The following is a 21,383-nucleotide window of genomic DNA, read 5'->3' as shown; positions in this document are numbered from 1 at the left end:
GCTGGTGGGTTGGCCTGGCTCTTTCTAAAAGGTGTGATTGCAAACCTCAGGAGACCCCTAGCCTGGCAGGTGCAAAGGCAAACTGCAGGGAGGAGATCTTATAAAAATTTTATTTAATGCTTTAAACATTTATTGATATGGAAATAAAAGAGTTTTCCCCTTTCATGAGTTATGACAGGTGAGAACAAAGGATAAAAAGTGTTCACTCACTCTTTGAAAAACCTCACCTGCAGTACACAAGCTTGGAGTGGTACATGAGGCAATTATTTTAATTCCTTACAGAGTAGATTTTATATTAAAATTATGATCTGGTGGATACTAACCATAAAATTTTTTATTTATCCACAGAAGCAGAATGGTGGCAAAGGAGTGTAATTCCATGTGGAATGTGGAATTACAGGGTTGAAATTCCATGTGGAATTACAGGGTTGAAATCACAACATTGTCTGCATGATCACAACTGCTGCTTTAACACAGTTGTTGTACAGGTGACAGCATTACATTAATTTTCCCATAGATTTTCTAACATAGTTCTGACTCTAAACGGCACCCTTCATATATAGGAATAAGGTTTGGAAAGGCTGAGAGATCAGTTTTGCACTTGGAGAAAATACGGTATGTGAAGCCCAACATGACCCAGCAATGTCTACTTGCAGTCCAGAAAGCTAACAGTATGCTGGGCTGCAACAAGAGGAGCATGGGCAGCAGGTCCAGGGAGGCGATTCTCCCCCCACTCTGCTCTTGTGAGACCCCACTTGTAGTAGACTAAAATGTCAACTGGTCCTGTTTTCCTTGCTTCTGTTTGTTTTCTGATGGGAAGAATGCTGCTTGCTGGTAAGCAGCGAAGGAAATGCTACTTTCATGCTGCTCTACCCAGTGCGCTTGCTGCCTTTGCCCAGCAAGGCTACACACCCACCTCTGACCCCTTCAGATCTTCAGCAGGTCAGCTCAGCCTCTAAGACCTTCCAGGCTAATGTCATCTAATCTGTGTATGTCCAGGCAGTCTCTGCTTCTCCCAGATCACCCAAAGCTCAGAAGAGATACTGTGTCTACAATTCTTTTGCTTTTAAATTGCAACACTCTGATAAAAAATGTTCATAACCATAGCAAGGTACTGCTGAACTATCCTTTTACCCCCTTTTCTCTCCTTCAAGTTACATAGTTCAAGTGCCAGAGGACAAGACAAACTAGTTCCCCGAGAATTAATTAGAATTCTCCTGACCCATAGTTTGGTTTGTTATTTGTCTTCAGTCACGCTCATTTCAATGAATATCAATCAGAATAATTTTTAAACTTTAGCATTAATCATATTTAGATGTCTTACAAAGGTTTGGAAGTCCTTAAGTGAGAACTGCTTATGTCAGCGTTTTCCAGGCAACAGGACTTTGCAGTCTCTGTGTAAAAAAATCAACACAGATAAACAAAGAACTGCGTAAGGTGAAGAGCCAGAGCCACCTTCCTCCTCACCAGAGGTGATGTTGTGGGAAAGATTTTAGGCAAGACTCATAGGAAGAGATAACATAGGAAGATCAAATGTTTAATTAGATCTACGTATAGGACTAATAAAAGAGAAAAGATTTAGATTCGGAAAGCCTTCAAAGGTATTTGCAAAGTATGAAGTAAAAGCATTCTGTGTTTTTATGGCTAGCTGCTTGCAGCTGAAGTCTGGAATACTGTGTCAGGGAGCATTAAGTGTGACGTTGCTGGCAGGGGATCAACATTCCAATAACAAAAGCTGGTGGATCTGTTGAAGCTGGTATCAAAGATCCAGGCAGACCTGGGCTGGCATCCAAGGGCCCAGTCACAAGTCAGAATAAACCCTGTTATCAGAGCATCTTCATTGCTCAAGAATTTTCAGTCCTCACCCGGAAACATGACAGCAAGGTCTGGTTCACTTCAGCTGTCTAAAAGTTAAGCATCTAGTGTAAGGCCTCCAACTATGAACAGAAAGAGAAGGAGGGTGCACCTCCAGGGCACAGTTTCTGCTTTGTAGATGTATTTTAGTAAAGAAAGATCCCCCCCTCTGGAGCTCTGTCTCTGGGTTGCCTCTCTTTCATCGGAAGTGCCTCGACAGCCACTTTACAGATGGCTGAAGTTAAGTGAGATGAATTCAGGCCTAACTGGTAGCTATAACCTAATGATGGAAATCATGTGGCAGCATTCCAGGAGGTATTAGCAATTCACATAGTTCCCAGATCCTTTTTTTTTTCTTAGTAATTTTTTATGACTTACAGAGGTCAATTATGAAAAGCCCATCAGAACACAAGAAATACTTAAAAATGCTGCATTAGAGAGATATTAATATTGGTCCCTCTGATGTGGTGATGGCTGCAGCCTTCCTGGCTTGCTGCTCTGGCCCACTGCTTAATGCATCCAGTTTTTCTATTTACGAATTCTACTTTTGGTATTAGCAAAGAATATGAGCATATGTATCAAAGACTGTTCTCACATCATTTAATTATAGTACTACTGGCAAAGTAATTCTGGAAAGTGCCACTTAATTAAATATAAGCATTAACTTTTTGCTGATAGCTTATCAGAAACAATTAGACTTGAAATATGAGCAATACACCTAATGTTTAAAACTTTAAGTAGATGCATTAGGAGCACAAAATAACCAATTTTCATTAGCATTCTCAATAGATTTTCTTCTGAGTATAACCTCGATTTTCACTGGTAAGGTGCTCCGTCAGTAACCAGAAGGCTGCAAGTTTATCTGGACTCCCCATTGTAACCAAAAGCTTGAGCCAAGGGGATGTTTTTGAAAGTGATTAAAACATTTCTGCATAGCTGGTGTTTTTGCCAATTCCCCCTGAAGCATCAGATGTATCCTACTGATTATTTGAGGTGTGCAGGCAACAACCCAAGAACTGCTGTGGGCAGTCAGAAGATGTCACAGCTTATGGCAAATGCTTATTCCTTGCCAGGACAGCTCAGTCAGCATTTCTGTCTATTCATTTGACCAGGGATATGCTTTCTTACCCATATGCCAGTGCCAAATATTAGTTAGTTCTATGTTACTTTTCATGAATAGCTAAATAGAGCTAATAGTTAATTAGACCTAAAATATCTCTGCAGAACTCTGAGCTCTGCTGCTATTTGCCTTAAAGAGCAGAGAGGAAAAAGAAAAGCAGTAAGCAGAGCTGTAATCCTAAAATCACAGAATGGTTTGTGTTGGAAGGTACCTTAAACATCACCTAGTTCCAATCCTCCTGCCATAGGCAGGGACACCTTCCACTAGACCAGGTTGCCCAAAGCCCCTGTGTCCAGCCTGGCCTTGAACACTTCCAGGGATGAGGCAGCCTCAACTTTTCTGGGTAACCTGTTCCAGTGTCTCACCACCCTCATAGTGAAGATGATGAATTATTATTAATGACAGGAATTACTCTAATTGAAGATAAAAGGGCTAGAAAGAACCACTTTCTTTGAAAAGTTATGTTTGACAACATACAGCAAAACCACACAGCAACTGATAAAGAGATGCTTTTCATAGGTCTAACATTTGGGTAAGCAGAAGTAGCAAGATGATCTGAAATAACACCATCTGGTGAATGCCTGTTTCCTTCTTCAGCAATCAAGAGCTATGTGTAACTATAAACAGAGAGTAAAATAGAAATTATGCAAAACTACTTTTCAGTCAAATGTTACACAGAATGAGCTAACATCTGCTCTGGGAATGTAGAAAACAATGATCTTAAATATAGTAGGACATTTAAGCAAGCTGTTCTTACCAATGTATTAATGGAATGTATGTTTCCTACAGAGCTGTGGACAGGTGAACTTAGTCCCAGACTGGAAAGCAACTGTTCTGGCAATGCAATGTAGCAATGATTTAACTGTCACACAAGAAAAATTCATCCCTTGACATGACACAGGCATGAAATCAAGCCTGCAGGACACCTCTCCATACCCTTATGTACAAGCAGTCCCGTTGGTGCCAGTCAGAATTCCCATGTTTCTCCTATTTGCCTGTCTGAAGGTGCTTTGCTTGATTGCACCTAGCACTGAGGTACCTGATTTTTGTAGAAGACAGCCAGATTATAGGAGTTTGTCCAAGAAATTCCACTTCTAGGTATTTGATATGGCTGGTGGTGGAAAAATTGAATACATGTGTAGGTGATTTAACATTTAGCATTAGCCCTATGATTTTTGCACCAATGTTTAGCATCATGTCTATAACAAGTTGTGAAAATAACTGAAAATTCATTTTTTGCTGACTTTCTTATTTTGCAGCTGATAACAGATTTGCAAAATCATTGAAAAGATAAAGCAACACTGGAAGGTGAAAAAGCGAAGTCACAAGATCTTAAATCCAACCATACCTGGTTAAGTGCCATTTGTTAACAACTACAGACATCTGCAGGCAGGAGGAGAGTTAGTGTAGTCTACTAAGTCCCCGGTCACATCAAAGTCCACAAAAGGTGTTTTGAAGATGCTGTTGTGTTCACTAACAAGCAAATTGGAAAGAAAGATGATTCAGATTTTGGACGTGTCACATGGGGAGAGGCTGAGAGAGCTGGGGTTGTTCAGCCTGAAGAAGGCTCAGAGTCCTCTTAGTGCTGCCTTGTGACAGGATGAGAGGCAATGGGCGCAAACTGGAATATGAGAAATTGTGTTTAAACCTGATTAAAAATGTTCTAGGTAAAATGTAAAGGTAATTGAAAAGTGGAGCAGGTTGTCCAGAGAAGTTGTGGAGTTTCCATCCACAGAGACATTCAAAACTCCATGGGGCAAAGTCCTGAGCAACCTGCTGTACATGACCCTGCTTTGAGCAAAAGGGCTGGAGTAGGTGATCTCCAGACACTCATGTGTTCTTTAAACTGGATTCAACTAGCACAACTTCATAATCACTTCCTGCCTTGTGTTATCTCTTTACACGCATCAGAAATGTTACGAGGTTTCCAGCCTATCAGATACATACTGAAAACCAGGCAAGATGTCTGAGCATTTGTGCTCTATTCATCGTATGAATTATGAAGTGTCCTACAAGAGGAGTTTTCTGTAATTTTCAGCTTGCCACATTTTTAGTGGCAGGTGAGCTGAAGGGTATGTGGTGCTATTTTTAAGTATTCCAGAGTAAGCATGCACATTACTAACTTCATAAATGCTATGGTGGAACTGTGTATTTAGCAATGAAAATAATAGAAGTGCAGAGAGATGCAGATGATCGTAATCATCAAAGGAGACAAAAAATAAATTACACCTTCAGAGGGGCTAAAATAGAGCTAAAATTTCAGAAGCTGAAAGAGATGGTTTTTTTTTTTTCATGTATTTGCTAACAAAGTAGCATTCTTCATTATGAATTAAAAGTTTCTTGTATTTTTATACAAGGAGTAAGTTTTGTTCTTTGCAAAAATAGTTTTCTCAAAGCATGTCAGTGATATTAGTTATATGTTTGAAAGACACACTGAAACAAAGCTAAACCTTTTGGCTGCAGTTTGACAGAATGGGAACTTCACATCTCAAAACCTGAAGCTGAAAATCATCCTGGAGCAGTAAAATCATAGAACCACAGAATCATTCAGGTTGGTAAAGACCTGTTGTAAGATCGAGTCCAACCATTAACCAAGCAGTGCCAAGACCACCACTAAACCATGTCCCTAAGTGCCACATGTACATGTTTTTTGAATGCTTCCAGGGACCGTGACTCAACCACTTCCCTGGGCAGCCTGTTCCAGCAGTAGTAACTTTAAGACCAATGAACAGTTGGTACTAGCTTCCCTTTTAGAAGGGACCTATTCAGTACTATCAGTCTTTAGCCTGAGAACACCACATTTACTGCAAAGAAATAAAGAGTGTTTCTGCAGAGTTTCAAGAAAACTCAAATTATTTTATTCACAAAAGCAGAATTCAATAAAAATATAGACATCCTGATCAGTTTTACAGACCATGTTCATTTTTTCTCTCCTTTGCTAACAGACAAAGCATCATGAAAAAAAATAGTAACAAGCATTTACATCACAAACCATTATTAACACAAAATCATGTATATAAGCAAATGTTTTAAAGTTTTTGCATATAATTATAAATACAAAAAAAAAGACAGGTCCAACAAAACATTCCAAGAAAAACAACTCTCTCGTTTTCACCTTGTTTCTGTGCTGTATTATTTTCAGTGGTGAAAAGTTACGTGCTGTCTTACTGGCATTTAACAACTAGGTTTTGGGTTAAACTGAAATGTAGCACAAGCTCACTCCTTGAAGCGTTCTCTTTGAATTCCAAACCCCTTGGTAGATTGGATGTTTGTGCTAGATTTCTCAGGCGATGCCAGAAAGACAGTCCACACTGCTTCTGATAGCATCAGGGAGCTCATTGGTTTTTAGTTATGTGGCAGCACCCCACACAAAAGTAACTGAAGATACATCCTTGTTGTTCAAATCCAGCTTCTGGCAGCTCAATGTTTATGCATGAAACTGGAGCCAAAACTTTCCTCTGCTGTAGACACGAATTCTGCCCAGAGACGAGTGAGTTTTGTGAAGTTTATAAAAGTCTGGCTTTCAGCACCATGATGGAAAACAACTGAGAATAAGGAACAAGGCCAAACATTTCTGTTTTCATTTGTTGTGTTTTTTTGTTGGGGTTTTGTGCTGTTTGGTTTTTGTAACCCAGCTAGTAGGACTGAACCCACATCTAGAAAAATTCCCACCAAGATAAACAGACCAAGTCCTAATTTTGTTTTTATTCTTTTATGCCTTTTCACTTTAGAGAGATGAAGCATTTGTGACCTCTGCCATTATAATGATAACTGGTGACAAAAATGTTTTTAGAACAGGATGCAGAATTATAAACCAAGAATTATTTGAAAACAAAACCAGAAAATGCTGTCATTTTTCAAAAGTACTGAACTAGGACAAAACACTGAAATACAGAGACTGACTTTCAGAAAGGGTTATCTTGTGCTAAAAACAACCCATTATTATTACTCCTGTAATTCTGATGACCAAAATCTACAATAGCATTTCAGGTTACTTGCATGCAAAGTGCTTCCTGCTTCTGCCTACCTGAACTCTGGGTGCATCACAACTGGGGGAGAGTTCATTCTTTTAAAAAAGAGGAAATCCATTTTCCTATATAAATCATTCTTGCTGCAAGAGATCATTTAAGACTACCTAGCTCCTCAGGCCATAACTACAGCTATATTATTTCTTACACTTTTACCTCTCATTCCTTAAAATATCCAGCAATAGGTCACTGAAAAGCAGGGACTCATGTTTCATCCTGACTACAGGAAAAGAGCTGACACAACTGAAAGCCGCTGTTGCCAGCAGAGAGACCTACCCTCTTCTTACTGCAGCCTGGGTACTCACAGTGGTATAAGCTGTTGTAGCTTTCATTTTCAGCCGCCTACCTGCAGAAGGAAATCTAGGCTACAGTCCCCTGACTTGAGCATGTCAGGATTTCATACTTAATGTACAGAATATGCAAACCAGTATCACTGAGTACTACATACTGAAGGAACAAAAAGTCAGGAAGAGTATTTCCAGCAAACGCAAATTCTCTACTGATTTTTTTTTTCAGTAGTAATTGCAAGTTCTTGCAATTACATGACTGCATCTCTCTGCAACTCACCCTTCCTCCCAGCCTACCCTCTCTGTTGAGCTTGCAATTGTGGTACCAGACAGGAATAGTGCACACTGTCTCCTTTCACAGAAGCAGGAAGCATACAAGTCATGATCACTTGGCATGACTCCAACACAATCTTCAAAATACAACTATTTAATAGAAAATTTTCATTTCAATTTTACAAAATACAGATACACCACTACCCAATGTAGCAAAATAATGGAATTGAAAAATAATTTCAAAATATTTAACACATTAGGTTCTAAAATAAATAATGCTATCTAAGGAAGTGTTCAGGTTTTACAGTTACAAGGAGGCAGTTCCACTATTACTGATCTCTTTTTCAACTTCTTTACAAGTTCCATAGTTTCTGTAGAAAAATATACAAGAAAAGAGTTTTGGGATAAAGAATAACCTGGGTATGTAACATTTAACATAAATAAAAAGCCTAAAGCAAAACCAAAAAGAAAACCAATTGTTTTATTTCTGTACATCAAGACTACAAATAGTATTTTAACACATCATTTATTACCCAAATTAAGAAATTATACATTTTTATATGGTTACTAGTAAACATCTTAAAATCACTCAGTTTTCCCACATTTAAAAGGATATTGCTGGTTACTGATTATTAAATATGAAATCCAACAGTTTCCTGTAACAGCAAAATATTTTTTTGCATAAGAGATGAATACAAATTTGATTGTAATTTTTGATGATTTAAAAAACTAAAGTTCATGGGGATGCACTTACGGATCTTACAGTCTGAACTATAATTCCTTTCTTTAAATGGACTGCGGTTTGCATACGAACACCCAACAATGTGCCTACTACTACCAGAGGATCAGTTCCTTCCATGTGAAAGCATTTTTTTTTCCCAGATACGAAATTATATTAAGCAGCATATTCCCACCTACTTTTCTTAGCAGAAAAACCGCAGGCAGATGGATAGAAAAGCTGTTTCATCACCAAAAAAATAATGAGTTTGACTAGTGTCCACAGCACAGATACAGCATTTCAAGATGGAAAGAAATGACAGGGAAAAGGAATGTGAATACCACAGGCTTCAAATATAAAAGATAAAGCCTGATAACTTTGGTTCAAATAATTTTAATAGTTGTTACATGTGTACTTTTCCAAAGTGATGGCTTCTGTACGTACTGTGTATGCAACAGGAGTCTCATACATTTAAAAAGAAAACAAAAAACCTGTACAGGCACAAAAGACAGAAACAGGACAAAGAAAATATGGATAGTCACATCCACTCACAACAGTGTTCAAGTGGTAATGATGCAGCCAAAGGTTGAACTTAACGCGAATCAGATTTCTCCAAGTATTTCAGAAAGCACAAATGGAGTATTACAACCATTTTATCTCAGTGCCTACCATCTTGAGGGAAGGTTGTGTCCTGGGTTCAGCTGTAACAGTTATTTTTCTCCTTCCTAGTAGCTGGTGCAGTGCTGTGTTTTGACTTCAGCCTAAGAACAATGCTGGTAACACACCAGTGTTACAGTCGTTGCTCAGTAGCACTTACCCTGATCAAGGACTTTTCAGTCTCACACTCTGCCAGTGAGGAACCAGGAGGAAGCAGAGACAGGACACCTGACCCAAACAGCCAAAGGGGTATTCCATACCATACCACGTCATGCCCAGGATGTAAACAGGGGGAGGGAGTCACCTGAAGGCCCAGATCGTTGCTCAGGTCAGGCTGGATATTGGTCAGCAGGTGGTGAGCAATTGTACTGTGCACCACTTGCGTTTATTGTTATTTTCCTTTACCCTTTTAGTTTTATATTCTCTCCTCTTGTTATTCACCTTATCATTATTAGTAGCAGTAGCAGTTTCATATTATACTTTAGTTATTGGACTGTTCAACCTGTGGGGTTTACATTCTTTCAGTTCTCCTCCCCATCTCGCCCAGAGTGGGGGGGAAAGGAGGAAGGAGGCAGGGGGTGTGAGCAAACAGCTGCGTGATGCTGAGTTACCAGCTGGACTTAAACCACAACAGGTAGTATAAAACATGAGTTCTGCAACAACTATGATTTGTAAACAATTCTACAATGTAAGATGTTAGGTTATTGGTAATGAGCATTTCCATCCTCTCAGTTCTGGGATATCTGCAAACATCTGCTTCACTTCCATCTAAAAGATTAATTACAGGATGTCTCATCCCAATGTGCTGCATGGTACACAACTTTATTGCCAGTTTGTGAAATTATCTGTTTGAACAGCACAAAGCCAAAGCTTCATCTTTGGTTAATTTCACCGAGATGTCACGGTTCTTTAAATGTGCTCTTTCGTCGCGTAACACAGAAAACAGCCACACTGCACACAGCATTCACTGTTCTGAATCATAAAGCAGTGTCAATGTAATATTAATTAATGAAAGCTAACTAAGAAATTGTGTTTAAAAATGAAACTTATTTGAGGGCATTTGATAAGACACAAGAGCTGCAGAAATCTAGACAGAATTCCCTTAAAACTGCTGGGGTACGGGTGCTGCTTAAGAGTAGGCACTGGTTAGTTCCTCTGCAGATCATCCAAATCAGCATCAGTTCGACTCAGCTTAATTCAAATCCAGCAGCACATTCAATGGCATAAAGGAGTTTGCTTCGCATCAGATTTTCATCATAAAACTCAGGAAGCTTCAGCAAGTTCATGCAGGTACTGGCAGTAGGTAGCCTGTCTAAATCAGATCCTCCATTGTGAATGCAAAATGCAGGGTATAACTCCTGAAAAATGCAACAGAAAAAAAACATATCAAAACCCACATACAAACTAAAGCCTACCTCCTAACAGCTGGCACAGACTTCTAGGAAATAAATCATTACATTAAAACCTGTCACAATGACATACTCAAATGGCATTTTCCCTCATTCCTGGTGGCTCCAAAAGCACTCTTGAATTGTGCAGTGCCTCCTTCCACCTTGTCCCCACCAAGATCCATTAATTTGCAGAAGACAAAGCAATTTATTTGGTTCCCAGAAAAAAAAAATATTGTTGTTGTTCATACACTATTCTGCAAGTTTATGATGCTACAAAACCAGTGAAACACAAAATGGAAAAGTAATACAGCAACACTCAAGGAATTTTTTGTTGTTTTTGTCGTATTTGGGAGAAACAACTGGGATTCACAAATTCAAGCTCACCTTACAAAGCCTCCCAAATGCCCATGGATACTGTTGATTCTTCAGGAGCAGGAAAATGATGGGTTCCTGCTACCCTGAAGTTTTCTGACAGTGAAATACATGCTGAACACAGGGAACGGGCTGCTAGCAGTAATGGAGGTAATTAGGAAAGGATGTTCTGTCATGTTTGAATGATGTATAATATTTGTCATTGTATAATGACACAGCTTTTTCTGAGAATTGTACTTTTCATCCTGACTACACAAAAAAAATGTATAAGATACATTCTTCAAGTGGATGAGTATCAAGCTATCATTTCCTTCTACTCCCCACAATATAAAATGGTATTTTCTTTGTTAAAATCAATCATCTGATTCAATGCTAATGACATTTCTTGCTCTAAGGGGTTCTGTCTAAACTAATCTTCCAGCAAACTTACAACTTATGAATTTCAAGATGAACAGTATGACATGGTCGAGTGTTAGGCATCCCCGCCCATGGCAGGGGGGGTGGAACTGTATGACCTTAAGGTCTTTTCCAACCCTATTCATTCTATGATTCTGTGTGTAAGATTATGCAAGTATTTATACTACCATGGTCTAGAATTCTGAATCAATAGGTACTCTGTATTCTCCAAATACAAACCTAACTTTATTTAAAGTAATTATACTCGGTGTTTCTTTGCAGAGAGATTAGAAAGTCACTCAGCTGTTACTGGGATGATATTGATGGGCATAGTGAGTCTGTAATGATACAAACTTGTCAAACCTCACTTATTCTTCTAATGTGAAAATTATTGATCTGAGGAACAGACTTTGAAGACATCTTGTATGCAAAATGTAATTGTTTTAATAATAATATATGATCTTTTTCTTCTGAGAAAGAGTATAAGGAAAAACGCATTTTATGTTACCTCTAAAGCAGGTTTTTTTGCTGGCAAGGAAGTATTAATTTTATCAAATGCTTGCCTGACATAAAACAGTTCTGATTTTAGAAACTGGAAAAAAAATCCTAGCTCCAAAGGCAAAAGGTCAATGTGACTCTAAGCTAAATTATTGTTCAAATGGAGGCCTTAAAAGTATTTCATGGTTCTTATAAGTATTTCATGGTTCAATGCTGTATTTTTAGTGTTCCTTTCAAAATGCTAATTGAATTCCCCTACTTTAGCTTTAAAAATAGAAAAATTAAGTTCTAAATTGAAATGTCATGCCAAGGGCACCATTTGTTGCATAATTAAATACTGTACAGCGGGAAACTGCAATAGTTTGGAAGTGAAAAGTATCATCAATTTATTATGTGACCTGATTGGAACTTAACAATTTTCAACCATGCTTTAATGATTTCTTTTGTCCGTAACAATCACATTTATTAAACTGATTAAACTTTAATTAGCTTTAGTAAATGTTATTCTGAGTCTGAAGCTGGCAGTGAAAGTTGAAATTTTTTAAAGATGCAAATCTAGAACATGCTATCTATAAGCTATCAATGTCAAGACATTCTCTTAAATTAAGATGCACCAACTTTAAGAAAACAAGATGGTTCCACACTATAAAGCATATAGAAGATTTCAGAGGAGAACCAGAAACTGTGTTCTTCTCAGAAAATTACAGTACACCTATTAAAACTGTAAACAAATTTTGAAGATAGCTTGTGTTAATATCTACCAACTTAAATATATTCAGGCAGTTACTTGGCTGGTAATATTCAGTATTCCTGCAGCTTTGCACTCTTCATCTTCAAAGCTCTAAACAACACACTGTCGCAGGCTACCGAGACACTACTGCTGATGACAATACCAGTTACCCACTTCCTGTTCTGACAAGCATTCCCTAGAAAATCCCTTGTTTGCTGGTAAATCCATGTTAACAGGACACTACTGCAAACACTGTGCAAGTACTGACATAACTCCGGCTCAGCACTGCCCAGAAAGGCAGCAGTAATGCCTTATCACTGCTTTCTGTTGCCAAGACTCTTGCATGCAGCTGAGCTCGTAAGTCCTTTGTATAGTGAATTAATCTTTTATTGCTATCATTTGATGACTATTTTACTTCCAGTTCTTCTAGCCAAGTATGTTAAAGTCAGGTTGTGGCCCATCTCCCAAGTATATACACAAACTTCAGCTTTCCACATTTGGCTTTTTTCTAATGTGTCACTGTCAGCCTCAGTATTTTTAGACTTTTGATTCACTTCCTCCATCTCGTCAAATGTCATGCTGGGGACCTCAAAGCTGGGTAGCTACATCTGCATTTCTTCCTCTCTCGTAATTAAAAAGGATGACAACAAATGGAGATTTCTGTTTGATTTGTATCCACACAATAGTTCCCAGTTCTCCCTTCATTATGTGACTGATGCACACTATTCTATCTTGTTCTCATCCCCCAGTTTCCTAATTGTTCTTCCCACTGTCCTATAAAATCCTGTTTGTTGCTAGAGTACTGCACAGGAATATTCACATGGACTTGGAGAGTTTAAGAGAAATGCTCGCAGGCTTTTAAATAATCAATCACAGAAATCAATAAATAAATATCCTAGATAGGATTCATGTGATTGAACAGCCATCTGTGTTGTCACTATATCCAAATCTAGCCACCCTGGACACTCTTTACTGTTAAAAGGGATCTAGTTCATATGTTTTGTGGAGTCTAAGGCATGATTCATTTCACCCTGAAGTAGACACGTGGAACAGTCAGACAAATTACTGACTGAAAGTGTCAATTCCTCTCCTCTGGGCCTATAAAAGGAATGCAAGATGAGCTACAGATTATAGATACTGAAGATGGAGGATATGCTGCCTATCCACATGCTAACAGCACCACACAGCACTTACTACAGCAGCTGAAGGGATTATGCGGAGAGTGAGACTGCACATAGGGTTACAGAACAACTGTACCAAATGGAGGTTTAAATGATCATACGCAGGACATGCACAATACCTGCATTCATTTTTACAGGTTGGGCAAAGAAGAGATTCAGAGCAGCCCTGCAAAGAAGGATGTGGGGGTGTTGGTTGATGAGAAAATGAACATGAGCCAACTTCAGTGTATGCTCGCAGTCCAGAAACCCAACCATATCCTGGGCTGCATCAAAAGGAGCGTGACCAGCAGGTCCAAGGAGGTGATCCTGCCCCTCTACTCTGCTCTTGTGAGATCTCACCTGGAGTATTGTGTGCAGTTCTGGTGTCCTCAACATTAAAAGGACATGGAACTGTTGGAACAAGTCCAGAGGAGGGCCACGAGGATGATCAGGAGACTGGAGCACCTCCCATATGAAGATAGGCTGAGAAAGTTGGGGCTTTTCAGCCTGGAGAAGGCTGCATGGAGACCTCACAGCAGCCTTCCAGTATCTGAAGGGGGCCTATAGGGATGCTGAAAGGGACACTTCATTAGGGACTGTAGTGATAGGACAAGGGGTGACGGGTTAAAACTTAAACAGGGGAAGTTTAGATTGGATATAAGGAAGAAGTTCTTTATACTGTTAGGGTGGTGAGGCACTGGAATGGGTTGCCCAGGAAGCTGTGAATGCTCCATCCCTGGTGGTGTTGAAGGCGACGCTGGACAGAACCTTTGGTGAGATGGTTTAGTGTGAGGTATCCCTGCCCGTGGCAGGGGGGTTGGAACTAGATGATCTTAAGGTCCTTTCCAACCCTAACTATTCTGTGATTCTATGATTCTATCTACCTGTTTTACATAATAAATATAGGAAATTAGTTACTATTCACCTCAAATTATTGTACCACAGTACCTTATAATATGATCATTTACTAAGTACATGTACTCAAATCTTGATTAGCAGCAAATCTTACTCTTGTAAGAAACTGGATGACGCAATGCCCATATTTGTTCCACGTAAGGGCACTTTGTATTATTTTTACTAAATAATACAATAGTAAGCATGCTGCTGATCACTGTGCTGAAGGTGCAAGTGTTGCTATGAAATAATTTATTCTTTTATTTTCTTACAAAAAAGCACTCAATGTTCTCACATTTTAGAGGAAATAAAATCCATAGCTGGTTCTTAGCATTTTTCCAGCCCAGCTGAAACTCATGGGCAGAATACCCCAGAATTTAGTTGCAAAAGGTCTTCAACTTGCCTCGGCCTCTCTTTAGTTTTAGAACCAGTAGACAAAAGTTCTCTTCATACTTAAGCTTCACTGTAAATAGCAACCTAAAGATAGCAGCTAAATATTTAGATACAAAGGGTAAATGGCAATTAGAAGGAACCATATTTCCTGCTTCAAATGGTTAATTTAAGAGGTTCAAATTTAATAGTTGCTTTTATATCCTAAATCTCTTTTGCCTGATTTAAAAGACATTGTTTTTAACTCAACCTGCTCCTTGAAACCGGTAGCAATCTGCTTCTACACAGTGACATGAAATGGCAGCAAGGATCATCCATGACAATGAGCAATTGCTCTAACCAATGTGTTTGTAGGCTTACCAAATTTTGCGGTTAAAACAGAAATCAACAGAACAACATTTCATTAACTATTTTAAAAATATGCTCATTATACACACAAATGCAAACAGCGAAGCTGTTTCTGTAGTCACAGGGGAACAATCTTCTCAAATGAAAAGCTTGTATCATAATCATATTTACAGAAACCTTCCAGGAAGTCAGGAAGACAAATACCTTAAACCCTAGAAGAGGCGGTCGAGAGCAGCTTGTTACAAACTTGAGTAGTTTGCGTTTCTCCTCATCAGTGAAACTTTCTACAACTCTCCAGAATATTTTAATTACAGGATGGTCTGCTGTGTAGCCACCTATAATGAGATTTAAATTATTTAAAGGTAGAATAATTATATGTAAGAAATAAATCCTCCAGAAAACTAGCATCTATCTTGAAAAGCTTGGGGAAAATGGCAGGGGGGTTGGAACTAGATGATCTTAAGGTCCTTTCCAACCCTAACTATTCTATGATTCTATGAAAATACTATAACCAGCAGGCTTACACTGCTGACTACCAGTATCTACAGATCTCTTTAATCACTGCATTTTGAGTTTCTCATTCATTGGTTACCTATGGCTACTATCTCCCTCAGCTTCTTAATTCCAGTCTTCTTCACTGAATCCTATTTGTTTGTTTTAAATTAATTTCATTTAGTTTAGCATTTACCTAGTAACCTTGGATTACTGCCTTTTACTTTTACCAAGAGTCTGCAAAATATGCAAAACTCGGGACGTTGTTTAATGAATCAGTTTACCTTGAGGTAAGGCTGGATATGAACTAATTATATAGTAGCAACTTTTTGATTACATTCATGATAAATGCAGGGGAAAAATGAAGCAAGGTACCTTGCATTTCTCACAAGGGAAAAATATGAGCTCTCCCTTCAGGCTGAGTAGGAAATTGTAAGTATCTGAATGCAGCTGTAGAAACAACTATCCCAAAGTCATTTGCAGACTTATTTTCATAGGAACCAGACACAACCATTGACTAACATCTATTTAGAAAAGGAATTACATATCCTCTAATTATACAGCTACAGACTTGTGTTTAAGTGTCTGAATAAATACACTGCATGCCTATAGTTTTCAACATTTACAAAACTAGACTGTATTATAATTTCACTCAATCTTCTGAGATTCAGGCCTGTCTAGAGAGTTTGGGCAAAGTTAACAAGAATGCCCCTGCAATTTTTTTAAAAAGCTAGGATTAAAAGCAAGTTTATTTACTCCCCAGTTATTATAATATTTTTTTTTTTTATTTAAGTAAAAAATATGCTTACCTGAATAGTTTGTGAAAGATTTAAGGTCATCCAAACTAATAGGAACCTGGGCACCAGAAGTCAGAACCTAATAATGAAGGAAGTTAATTACATTACAGACAAAAAGTTAGCATTTATCTCTGTTTAAATCAATTGTTTTCTGCCATTTTAAGCAAAGTACCTGTATTTCCTGTTGATCAAACATTCGAAGCCATTCAAGATTCACAACATTGGCCAGTCCCTGACGGAAAGCAAGGCAATGCTGTCGGATTTGTTTGTTTAGCCTGTAGTCTGCCACCAGATGGATGTACGCGATTCGGTTGGCGCTGGTAACAGGAATATCTTTTCCACCTGGCTTCAGCTCAATCACCTATAAACATAACAATTTTCATCATCTTAGTAAAACTTTAATTCTGTGCGCTGTAACCATAAAGTTGAACTGCAAAACATTCCAGTAAGTGATTTATGTGTCTGAAGTTCACTAGAATATACTCAAGAATATTCACCTAAAAATAAGATGCAACATTATGACAACTTATAAAGGTACGGGGTTTTCTGTTTACTCCTAAGACCACATTCCACAGCAACCAGTTTCTAGATCTAAACCTCCAGCTGCTAGTGCAGGTGATCACATGGCCTTGTGGTTTATTACCAGGAAATGGATTCGGCAAAGTCAGAGCTCTTTCAGAGGAGACGGCGTGTAATACTAAATTTTCCACTGCAAGTCAAACAGAAGCTGAGGTGAAAATCTCCCCCTTGGCAAGCTTACCCCTAGCTTCACTGATGGTAGCCAGTGCCCTGGAAGAGAGAGTAGTCTGTATAAGCACAGAGCTCACAGAGAGCGCTGTCTTTCCGGTTGGATTCAGAAAGCTATGTTTGACAGACTAGGCTTGACTGATGATCGTGAATTCTGCAGGATCACATTACAGTAAAAGCAATGTCCAATTCCAATTCTGATACAAGCCTAATTTACAGAATTATAAGCATTCGCAATTCTTGCTGTTGAAAATCCAGGTTGCATGTGCTCAACACCTTCAGCAGAAGTAAAAAGAGCAAACAAACAAAAAAATCAAACCTGAACTGTGTTTTTCTACTGAGGTTAACTTATTCTTTAAGTATACCAAGACACCTCAGCATGGAAGAATTCTTAATGAAAAGAAAAAAACAAACTAAATACACTGTAAATTGCATTAAGATATACACCAGGCTCAAAGGTGGTTGCTGTTAAAACACTAGAGACCGTTAGATATTCTGCTCTTTACTACTTAACTTCTGTTGAGTAGCAGCCCACATGGAAGGGATTATTAGAGTACTAAGAGGAGGATTAAAAACCTGAAAAGCTGCGATACTGTCATCTTCTGAACCCTTCCAAAAACAATTTGTGTTTTTACACTCTGGAGTCATCAATTTTTATTTTTTTTTTTTTTAAACAACAGTGCACTTCTGTCTGTGGTAACAACCACATCTTTAGAGCACAGAGAATAAAATGTGAATAGCTGCTCTTGTAACATGCTGACTAACTATGTGAGCTGTTCTAGTACTATGCAAAATGGCAAGATAAAATAAAAATAAATCCCAGTGCTTTTGAGCATTCACATTTTCACTTGATTCATAGCTTTTTAAGACCAAAGAAGAACATTAAGATCTGTGAATCTGACCTCCCAGATAACACAGGTCAGAGGATTCTGTCTAGAGATTCCTAACTTGATAAATCCATAGATGAGCTAGAGCACATATTTTAGAGACAGGCAATCCTGGTGTAAAGACTCCATATGTCAAGAGTATTTATCAGTTTCCTTGATAAGCTAGAACAACCTGAATTACAATGGGTGTTAAAATATATCTTACTTTCCACTTTAATCCTTCAGCTGCAAGCTTCTTGCTTTTGTTCCATCTACAGTAAAAAAAATTCCTCAATACTACACTGTGTATATATGCAGGTAGTACTGACTACACCTAAACCCTCTTCTGGGGTTTTCCAGTAATCTAACTGCCCCTTTCAGATTTTGTCAGTGTGAGATTAATTTTATCACCATTATGTCAAAGTATCAACACAGTCTGAAACAAAAGGAGTAATGCAGCAGGAATAATACATATATTATGCCACAAAAGCTAAGAAGGATGTAAAAGAGAAGGCAGAAAATAGTAACACTTGGTAGTGGTAAATGTTGATGCCATTCATTTTTTACCCGCTTCCATGGCATTTTAAAGGAACTATTGTAGAATTCCCACTTAATTTTAAACATCAGGAATGACTGTAAGAGTTCCTTTTCAAAAAAAGACAATAATTTATTGCATGTTTAAAGATTTATCAACTTAGATTTTTATTCATCCCATTTCGCCACTAGATGGTGCAAGATAACAACATAGGTTAGAACTGGCAACACTAGAAACTGCCCAAGACGTGCAGACTTATGTCATCACCTTATTTTCTATTTTGTAGACCCAAGTTAAAATGATTTTTTGTTTGTTTATACTTGGTTCATTATCGAAATCACATATTTTAAAAGCAGTGAAATCATGCATATTATTCAGATAAGTACTTGGATTATTCAGGCAAGGGGAAATACAAACCTGGAATATAAAAGTCCTATTTTTAAAAATCTGCAAGAAAAGGTGCTTTGCAGTTTTTAGTACTGTGGACAGAAGTACTGAATTAGGCCTCTGACTGAAGGTTAGATACACTTGGGACCATACTTGCATGCACTTAGGGTTTTCTTGGCTACAAATCCTATTTTATGTTTCTGCAGGTAAATAATAAATAAAAAAATAAATAAATTAAATCAACTTATATTTACATTCTTAAGAAAACAATCACAGTTTGTAAAAAAAAAGTATCTATTTTATGAATAGCTGCAGTTCAAATGAAGAGTTCAGACTATAATTTTGAGTAACTGTATTTACTGTTTTGAACATTAGCATAATAATGAAATAAGCACAACAAAAATCAGGAAGACAGTCGATAACATATTTGTCAAGCAGAATTCAGGGGCGCTATCTTCTGGCTTACTGGTAATCATCTGTCACACAAAATCGATTTGTAATGTGATTACAGGCAGAAAAAAATGGCAAGTCTCTATTGATAGACAAACTTAACGCCAGTTCCTGTTCACACAGATCTGGCAGTGGCAGGTGCTTCCCAAACTAATGTAGAAAAGGAATATTTAGAGGGTAAAGTGGGAAATATTTTAGGAAAGAATAAGGTACCTGTCATCTAGGCATTCTTTTTTTGTGTGAAGATATAATCTATGAAGATTCTATCTCTTCACAGAATCACAGACTTCCCAGTGCAATTTCAAAAAGCACTCTTAAAATAGTCAAGAATTCCTATAAGTTTGTTTTTAGAAGAGATGAAAATATTTTATCTTTTCTCCTGGACTGCGACCATTTTTTTTCACATCACCCCTACAGTTTTTCCCCATTCTGAAAATAAGTTGACTTTTCTTTCTTTCCCTCCCATCTGTCTTCCAGATGTTCAGGCAGGAGTTCTAGGTAGGAGATTGCACCTGAACACCTAAGAACGCATTTGCTTTAAGTGTTATAAATCAGCCTGAGAAGGATCAGCTTCAACTTCAGTATTTTTCATCTGAGAAATCTCAAAAATCATTCATCTAATCCACTGTATCCTAGTAAAGATGTTGCCAAGACAGAAACTTTCAGAATTATTTTCAAGGCTTCAAAATTTTCTCTCAGGGAAATTTAAAGGCAAAGAACTCTCCTTCAGTGTGTCAACACATTTTAACTAACAACAATGTCATACACATCTGTTTAAAAAGCCAAAGAAGGCGTCTCAACATCAACTTTCCCTACTGTATGGATTTCACAGAAACTGCTGTCATGGATGTTATAGTGCTTTCCTGTGGATTTGTGCTTTTAAACTTTATTTATGGAGTATTCTGATAATTTCAACTGTTCTGATCCATGTAATCTCAAGAATCAATGCTTGAGGCAACTCACTGTAGTACAGAACCTGCCACTTTTGAAGGAAGAAGAATCAATATTTGAATCTTCCTCTCTCCCCCTGGACAGCCACAAAACACCTTCCTCACTGGTAAGGTCTGAAAAAAGGAGGTACTGTCTCCAGCTCAGTAACTGTACACTTATAAGCATTTTAGAATAATTTTATCACCATCTAATCTACTAGATAAAAGGAAAACTAAAATCAATATACACAGCTACTTGAAGGCACCTGTAACTATAGGCTGACATTGTTTGGAGGCTGTTTTAGTGGCCACCATTTTCTGCAGCAGAACCAACTGTTGAAATCTAGGCTATCACTGCATTAGATAGTTCTTTATCAAAAGCTAAAGCTATTTGGTGCTGGAAGATAAGGTTGATGGCAGAGCTCCCCTAATTAGCAGGTCTAATGTGCAAATTATTAAGTACCTTTTTCAACTTCTGGTGAATGCACTTTGACAGTAGTTTAATGGGATCTAAAAGCACATTACAGGACTGGAATCAATACACTGATAATAGAATTTCCACCTTCTACTATTGACAGAGGCAATAGAGCTCCTTTTGAATGTGTCTTTCATAGCAGATAATGCTTTTGTGCCACAATTGCTGGATGGACACTGTCACGAGGATAGCTATTTACAATGATAGATTTATGATGCATTTATTGGGCACAATTTATTAGACACTAAAGTGGTTGTTTAGCTGAAAACTAGAGATAATGTACATTCAACTTAAGGAGTGCAAATTAAGCTCTTTTCCCAAAGTGAATTAGCCTTACCTTGACACAATTAGTTAGTATACAATGGTTACATGAGTCAAATACCAGACAAAATGTATTATCCATATGAAGTTTATTAAGGTAATGAAATGAAATATAAAAAGCAACCTGTTGCATCAAAACACAGAAGACAATGAATGACAACCAATTAGTTCTGTTGAACTACACTAATATGCAGTCTGATTAAAAGATGGTTAATATTTCACGGGTATTGTGCTCTCTCTCCAAATATAAACACAGCAAAACAGCATC

The 21,383-nt window shown here is 37.9% G+C and overlaps 1 protein-coding gene and 1 long non-coding RNA gene across 3 annotated transcripts in view; one reads left to right on the top strand and one right to left on the bottom strand.

The window, feature by feature from the left end:
- The first annotated feature begins 493 nt into the window (after nt 1-493).
- LOC134165088 (uncharacterized) lies at nt 494-20,004 on the top strand. The gene is made up of 4 exons (XR_009965363.1): nt 494-1,472; nt 4,234-4,789; nt 5,446-5,525; nt 19,868-20,004. It is a non-coding gene; the product is annotated as an uncharacterized LOC134165088 (long non-coding RNA).
- UBE3C (ubiquitin protein ligase E3C) overlaps nt 8,025-21,383 on the bottom strand; it is a 74,232-nt gene continuing 60,873 nt past the window's right edge. For both annotated transcript variants that reach the window (XM_062621491.1, XM_062621492.1), the window contains 4 exons: nt 16,578-16,766; nt 16,418-16,484; nt 15,321-15,451; nt 8,025-10,295 (listed from right to left, as the gene is read on the bottom strand). In XM_062621491.1, coding sequence (XP_062477475.1) covers nt 10,125-10,295; nt 15,321-15,451; nt 16,418-16,484; nt 16,578-16,766 — 558 coding nt within the window. In that variant the 3' untranslated portion in view covers nt 8,025-10,124. The remainder of the gene's footprint in view (nt 10,296-15,320; nt 15,452-16,417; nt 16,485-16,577; nt 16,767-21,383) is intronic.

Source organism: Pezoporus occidentalis, unplaced genomic scaffold (genome assembly GCF_034315485.1).
Source record: "Pezoporus occidentalis ecotype Australia unplaced genomic scaffold, CSIRO_AGI_Poc_V1 ctg23, whole genome shotgun sequence".
Lineage (NCBI taxonomy): Eukaryota > Metazoa > Chordata > Aves > Psittaciformes > Psittacidae > Pezoporus > Pezoporus occidentalis.
The sequence above is the reverse complement of the archived record's forward strand: the minus strand, read 5'-3'. Positions and strand labels throughout refer to the sequence as shown.